This window comes from Echinops telfairi, unplaced genomic scaffold, assembly GCF_000313985.2.
Source record: "Echinops telfairi isolate 266 unplaced genomic scaffold, ASM31398v2 ScPeMD7_2573;HRSCAF=3158, whole genome shotgun sequence".
Taxonomy (NCBI): Eukaryota; Metazoa; Chordata; class Mammalia; order Afrosoricida; family Tenrecidae; genus Echinops; species Echinops telfairi.
This window is the reverse complement of record NW_022106471.1, coordinates 10,654,344-10,661,668: the sequence shown is the minus strand read 5'-3', so window position 1 is coordinate 10,661,668 and position 7,325 is coordinate 10,654,344. Positions and strand designations below refer to the sequence as shown.

General features: G+C 43.1%; 2 protein-coding genes across 2 annotated transcripts in view; both read right to left on the bottom strand.

Moving 5' to 3' along the window:
• The window catches only part of USP34 (ubiquitin specific peptidase 34), a 175,820-nt gene that overhangs the window by 55,998 nt on the left and 112,497 nt on the right, over nt 1-7,325 (bottom strand). The window contains 1 exon segment of the mRNA XM_004710200.3: nt 205-377. Within this exon segment, the coding sequence (XP_004710257.1) occupies nt 205-377 (173 nt within the window).
• LOC105979318 (cysteine and glycine-rich protein 1-like) lies at nt 3,000-4,995 on the bottom strand. Its single transcript, XM_045294078.1, is given in 3 exon segments — nt 3,000-3,088; nt 3,091-3,612; nt 4,761-4,995. Coding segments are annotated over 3 exon segments (846 nt in total).

The window sequence follows — 7,325 nt, the reverse complement described above, 5'->3', positions numbered from 1 at the left end:
CAGCCTCACAAACCCTATAGAGAATCGCTATGAGTTGGAAACATTTGATGGCACTGAGGTTCGTATTATAACTGACTGAACACGTTATCTTTAGAAAGATCCTACTTTTCTAAAATTAAATTTTGTTTAATTTTTAGACAATATAACTTTCTCTAACCACTGTGTTATGGAGATTTAAAATAAACAGATAAGAGACAGAGTTACCTTCTTTCCTGTCACTCTTTCCCATAAGAAAATCTTCTGTGTAAGGTGTCATATCCAAACGTAACGGGAAGGAAAAGTGTGTGTTCACTTTCTCTTTCATCATCGTAACCATGTTAAATGTATATCGCATAGTATTGAAACTCAGAATACGAGGCAATTTCTTAAAACATGCCCTACAAGACAAAATTTATTATAAAACAATGGTAAAAAAAATTATCTCAGAACAATTTTATTTGATTTCTTTTTTTATTTAAACCATACAGCTTAAAGGAAATGATACTACTGTCAATCACATCTACTGAAATTATACACACTTTCTCACATGACTTTCTCCATTTTTAAAAAGCGTTTCTGCATCTAATCAGAGGGGAGGGAAGGCAGTAGGTTGTGGTAAATACTACAATAATATATGCAAAAGGAGCTACAGAAGCATAAGAAGGTCAACATCATAAACTCTATAGAGCAGTGGTTCTCCACCTTCCTCATGCTGGGACCCTTTAATACAGGTCCTCATGTGGTGTCGACCCTCCAACCATAAAATTATTTTCGTTGCTACTTCATAACTTTAATTTTGCTACTGTTCTGAATTGGGCGACCCCTGTGAAAGAGTCGTTTGACCCCCAAAGGGGTCATGACCAACAGGTTGAGAAAGGCTGCTCTAGAGCCAAGGAAATCTCTGGATAATCCCCCACCCCACCTACCCTCTTCTTTAAATAATAAAGGTCCAAGTATTTACTTTTGTTAATTAGAAACACAAGTTTGGTTATCGTTTATTGGCTGTTTGAATGACTTTAAGCAAGTTACTTAACTTTTCTAATTTGTAACACGGAGATTGGAGTACCCCATACTGCATGGCCAACAGATAGCAGTCACCAAGTGCTGCCTACCACTTGTGCAGCACAACAGCAAAGCTATGCAGTGGTTATCAAAATCTTATGGTATAGCATATTTGTAGCTCAAGCTTATAAAACAAAATCTCATTATAAATGAAACTTATGCTAAAATGCGGTTTAAAAATGTAAAGGAGTAAGTTTCCACTGGTCATAACAATATGAAAATAATAAACTAACCTTTTTTTAAATCAAGAGATAAATTTTTCAAGAACAGAAACTTAAAGAGACTTACAAATGGGTGGAAAGAATACTACCAGCAGAGAAATGTTACATCATGTTTTTGGAGGGAGACTGAAAATTGATGAACTTTAGAAATGAAGTAAACAAAAATCTTCAGTGTGATGTTCGAATATTTTTACCCTGAGAACTGTGAAGAGTGCCCCTAACAGGCAGAACCATTCACTGAATTAGAATGCAGAAAATAATTTGGGGGGGGGGGGGCCTGTAAAAAGTTTGTGAAAAAATCTAATTAAAAGATAGTGAGATATTCCCCCACAACGTTTTGAAGTCCCGTTATAGATCTAGGGTGGCTATAGCATAAGTTTTGGTTCTACGGATCTAATGACTTTGTGAGCAATACACGAAAGACCATTGGCAAACACAGAAAAACATTCTGAATGAGGTTAAGACATTTGGGGAAGCATGATGGTAGAAGTTGTTATTCCAGAAAAATGACTAAAAAGAGGAAGTGATACCAAGGGCTCAGGTAGAAAGAAAATATTTTCAAAATGATGGTTGTAGCATATGTACATAAAGTGTGCTCAATACAACTGAATTATGGATTTTTTTTTTCTACTTCGCTTTATTGACCAGAAGTCAGCCTGAGTACTGTCCCGCCCACAGCCTTTCAGTCACTAGCTCCTTAAAGTGGTGTTCCCAGCCCTGATACCTTCCTCTTGCTGCTCCTAACTGGGCCTGAAGGGATTCGGAGTGGGATATGGCCAAAGGCAGGTGCAGGTGAAGTAGAAGGGGTGAGGTCCTTGGTTGGCAGGAGGGCCTCCAAGGGCTAGATGGCAAGGGAAGGGATGTTCAGAGAAGGGTGAGGCTGTGGCTGCTGCCCTCTCCATCTGAGTGGCAAGCAGGCCTGGGTGGAACAGGGTGCTGGCCGGGGCAGTGGAGAGTTGGGAGTGAAGCTGCCCACCCCAGGGTTAGGGTTAGCTCTAGCTACCCCACGATGTGGGCCCCTGATGGCGAGTGTGTCCCTAATGAAACTAGATACCTGGGAGGGGGTGGGTCAAGTGACATCCTGACTTTGGGGACCTCAAACTTAGTTGTCTCCTCCAACCTGAAGGAGGACCCCGTGAGTTTCACACAGACTCAAAGGCTAGGGGCCTGGGGAAGCCAGTGGCTCCTTGGCCTATGACCCAGTCTGCACCTTCTCTCCCTCTTTCTAAGGACTCCCGGAGCTGGGACTCCCAGGCCTGCTTGAGGGAAAGAGCCCACCCTCTTTCCCACAGAAGAGACATGCAGGAATTCACTCAAGCATATACTGCTCCCACCCCCCACCCCCTCCGGGCCCTTTCCTCCCCCTTGGGGTCTGCTGCTGCTCTTCTGGGCCCCAGGATGGTGGCTCGGGGTCTTGGCCAGTTGATGATGGGCACTCACCCTATGAGGCTAAGACAGAGTAGGGGGAGAGGGCCTGGTCCTACTAGACTCAGAAACATCAAGGCCTCCTGAAGGCAATGTCATCAGATCCCCGGCAGGCAGGGGGAGCCACTTGGTGGTGCTGGGGCCTTAGGTGGACACACAAACCAACTGGAGCCAGAAGGCCAAGTATGAGTCATTAGTGATGTGTGTCAGGGCTGAGAAGGGCCTTGTCTGAGGGATCTGAGGTCTCCCAGGCTGCTGGGCAAGGGATGGAGATGCAAAGCACGGAGTGGGCAGCAGGGGGCAGCAGCGGCATCACTCAGAGTGGACCAAGGATTGTCCAAAGCCAAAGCCCTTGGGCCCGAAGTTTTTAGCATAGCATCCTTTGCAGTAAATCTCGCCAGAGTGGTTAACTCAAGGCTCTTGCCACTCCGGAAACAGGACTTGTGCCAGGACTTCCCGGTGCCAATCACCTCCGCAGCACAGACAGCCTGACTGCAGCGGGGACAGCACTCCGAACCACCAATTTTCTGGGGAAACTTGGACGCGTTGGGGTTGCTGGTGGGCCTGTGGCCAGGGGCCTCCTCATGCTTAATGCCCAGCGACTCCTTGTCAGTGCTCAGCGTGCCTGCGCCCTGGCCGTAGCCGTAGCCTTTGGGCCCATACTTCTTGCCGTAGCAGGACTTGCCGTGCACAGCCACGGTGGTACTGTCCAGGTTTTTCTTGCAGACCATGCACAGGAAGCAGGATTTATGGAAGCTACTGCCTTCGCACTGAACCTCTTCGGCAAAGTAGACCGTCTTCTGGCACACCCCACACTTCTTGCCTCCTCCCCAGTTCGGATCCTGGCAGCGGGCTCGGGCAGGCAGGCGAGGCTCTCGGAAGCAGCGGCTCGAATTATGGATTGTTAAAAAGATCTTTAAGAACCCTCCAATAAATTGATTAATAAAATTTTAAAAAATAAGGACTAGACTGGGACATCCAGTGTTTGAAGGGAAGATCATCTTGCTGAGGATAATCAACAGTTTTCTTCACTTCAATCAATTTCTGTTGAACATTTAATATGCTAAAAGCACAAAGAATTAAAAAACTATGTTACCTGGGAGAGATACAATGGGCATCTCAGAGAAACAGAGTCCAATTAAACAAAAAAGGAATGTTTCAAGAACTAGGGAGCTATCAAAATAGTCTTTATTCAGTAAGTTTGTCTAACTAGAAAGAGATTCTACAAAGAATTTAGGTCTATCAATGATCTTTTATTAGTTACGTTATTTATAATCTACACAGTAGATTAGCTCCTAACTCTTACCTACCCCACCAACTGTCATCAGTAAAATTTGTCTTCTCCCCATCACTGCCAGCAGGTAGCTTTTCATTTGAATGTTGACCTACAATTCTTCTCTTGCAAACTACCGGACTTCTTGAGTCTGTGAAAAAGAATACCACTTCATTCCAGTGGGAAACTAGCATCTCACTGTATAATGCCTTTGATTATCCGTGTTCAAACGTACTCAGATCTTTCACCTAGAAAATTCCTTTGATCTCAAAGTTATTTTTGGTTCCATCTTTTGAATAAATTTTAATTTCTAAATTTCTAAAATAAATGGTTGTACAGTGAACCCTCGTTTATCACGGTTAATCGGTTCTAACCCTACCGTGATAAATGAAATTCCGCGAAGTAGGATTCCTTATTTGTAAATCAAATATTTTCGTAGTTAGAGCATAGAGGACATGAAAAAACACCCTTTAGTCACCATTACACTCGTATTACCCAATTTATTAAATGAAGGAGGCCTTCAGGGAAATGATTTTATAGTCAGGTTTGGAAGGTACAATAGACATAACTGGTGGCCCCCACAAAAAGGAAAAAAAATCCCTAAATGAGAAAATCACAGTTGGAGGGATGAATGAAACGTATAGGAACCAGTAACCAGCAGGAAAATGGTTAACAACCAAAGCCAATATTTCACAGGCTTGAATAAACTGGTGCTTGTCCCTTCTCCTCGAGATATAACTTGACTTGGGGGATGAAGCACTCGTGGAACCATTCCAAAGTCAGCTGCTTCGTGATCCAACCTTTGTTGCTGTGCATCCAATGCACTGGTAGCAGGTTCTTATTCTTGTTTTTTAGGGCTCTAGGATTCTTGGCCTTGTAGATAAGGGCCGGCTTGAGCAAAAATCCCTCAGCATTTCCACAAATAACGAGAGCGACTCGATCCTTATAAGCCTTGAAGCCACGGACCTTGGTTTCATCCTTAAAAATAAATGTTCTGGAAGGCATTCTTTTCCAGAACAGTCCTGTTTCGTCCATATTGAACACCTGCTCAGGATGATACTTGCCCTCCTCAAGGATCTTCTGGAAAGTATTGCTCACGTAGTCCTCTGCTGCAGGCTGATCAGCTGAGGCAGCTTTTCCGTGAAGAACGACACTCTGCAGTTGATACCTCTTCTGGAACTTTTCGAACCAACCCTTTCTCGCTGTAAAATCCACGAACGTTGCAGAAGAGGATTCTGGTTGAGGTCTGTCTGCTGTAAAACACTGATAGAGCTGCCTTGCCTTCTCCCAGATGACTATCGAATCCAACGGAATGTTTTTCTTGCGCCTGTCATTGATCCAAACGGCTAGGACAGACTCCTTTTTTTACTATGAACTTATTACGACTTGTCACGATGCGCTTTGCTTCCTTGTTGAAAGTGAAAGTAGCCGCAGCACGGATGTTTTTGTCCTCTTTACGGATGGAGCGAACGGAAGACTCATTCAAGTTGAAATGGCGTGCAACCTCCACGATTTTCTTGTCATCTTTGATCATATCCAAAAGTTTTACCTTTTCCTGGATGTTGAGCATCTTCCTCTGGCGCTTATTTTTATTGTCAGAAGGCTTAGAAGAAGCAGCTCGTTTAGGAGCCATCATAGGGCTTAGATAAAATTTCTTAAAAATCGCAAACAATTACAGTACACTGTACAAAAGCAAAAATGCATCTGATACGTAGCTCCGATACGCAGCGATGAAGACAGAAGTGTGTACAGTATGAGCCAATCAGTGGCAGTAATGACAGAGCATGCGCTGTTACGCAAAAACCGCGATACAGTGAAGCCACGGAAGTCGAAACGCCGCGAAGTGGCGAGGATTCACTGTACTCCATTCTGATGCTATCTACTCTAGTTGATTATGGTTCAGGATGCTATCACTATTAAACTACCTTCTTGAAAGCTGTCTCTTTCATCTCTGTGAATGACTAATTCCTTAATTGCTACTCTCTGTTTCTGGGTCACCAACGTACTACCCTCAATATAAAGAATACCAAAATCCTTACAATGGGACCAATAGGTAACATGGAGAAAAGACTGAACTTGTCAAGGATTTTGTCTTGTTTGGATCAATGCTCATAGAAGCAACAGTCAAGAGATCAAAAGACAAATAAGTTGAAATGGGTAAATCTGCTGAAAATGACCTCTTTAGTGTGTTGAAAAGGAAGGATGTTACTTTCAGGAGTAGGATGTGCCCTCATATTTATGTGACAGTTGGATACTGAATAAGGAAGACCCAAGAAGAATCGCATTTGAATTGTGGCGCTGGAAAAGAATATTGAAAGTGCTGTGGGTAGCCAAAAAGACAAACAAGTCTGTCTTGGAAGGAGTTCAACCAGAATGCTCCTTAGAGGCAAGGATGTCAGAGACTGCGTCTTATATATTGTGGACACACTGCCAGGAGAAACTAGTCTCTGCAGAAGGACATGATGCTTATTAGTACAGTACAGGGGCAAGTGAAAATGAGGAAGGCCCTCAATGGATGGACGGACACAGTGGCGGTAACAAGGGGCTGTCAAAAGAACAATTGTGAAGATGGCCCCGACAGGCAGCATTTCATTCTCTTGTACACGGGGTCACTATAGTTTGGAACTGATTTGATGGCACCTCACAATTACAACACCTACTTATCCCGATTTTGTTTCTGGTTTCTTTCTGTTGCCTTTTCCTAAACAACCTTCTGTTGGCTTGGGCCTCAACCTTTACAACTTAACTATTCTTTCACGCACACAGCGGGTAGCTTCGATCAATTTTGCAGATAATCCTGACATTTTGGCTTTAAAGATTTGATATAATTGTAGGTAACCAATCGTGTTTTCCAGTACTGGTCAACGCAAAACTACTTCATGCAGGCTGACTTCAAAACTGGATTTATTTGACCACATAGGATCATTCTCTATGCGTTTACTCCTAGTGACTACCTGTATAACATGCTCTTTAAATCCAGTATCATTTAGGTTCACCTACACAACTGAAACATATCCATCCAACTACTCCTTTCTAACTGGTCACTTTATGGCTCTTTGAAAAAAGAGAACCTGTAAGACGTTCAGGGGAGGCTACTTTCCCAATTCACCCGTAAACTCATACTCCACTGAGTACATAGCAGAGAATGAACTAAAAAGGAAAAAAACACTTGGAAAAATTTAGCATTCTTAAAAAATTTTTTTTGTATTACGTACAAATTATTTTTTTTAATTTATTTTTGTGATCCAAGTGAGTTTTATGAAAGTTAGAAGTAGTTTCAGGTTTTTCAGTAAATGGAACACAAGCCAGAGTCTGTGGCATGGTGGCGGGATGCTGCACAGCTGCATGGGGCTGTACAGCCCGGT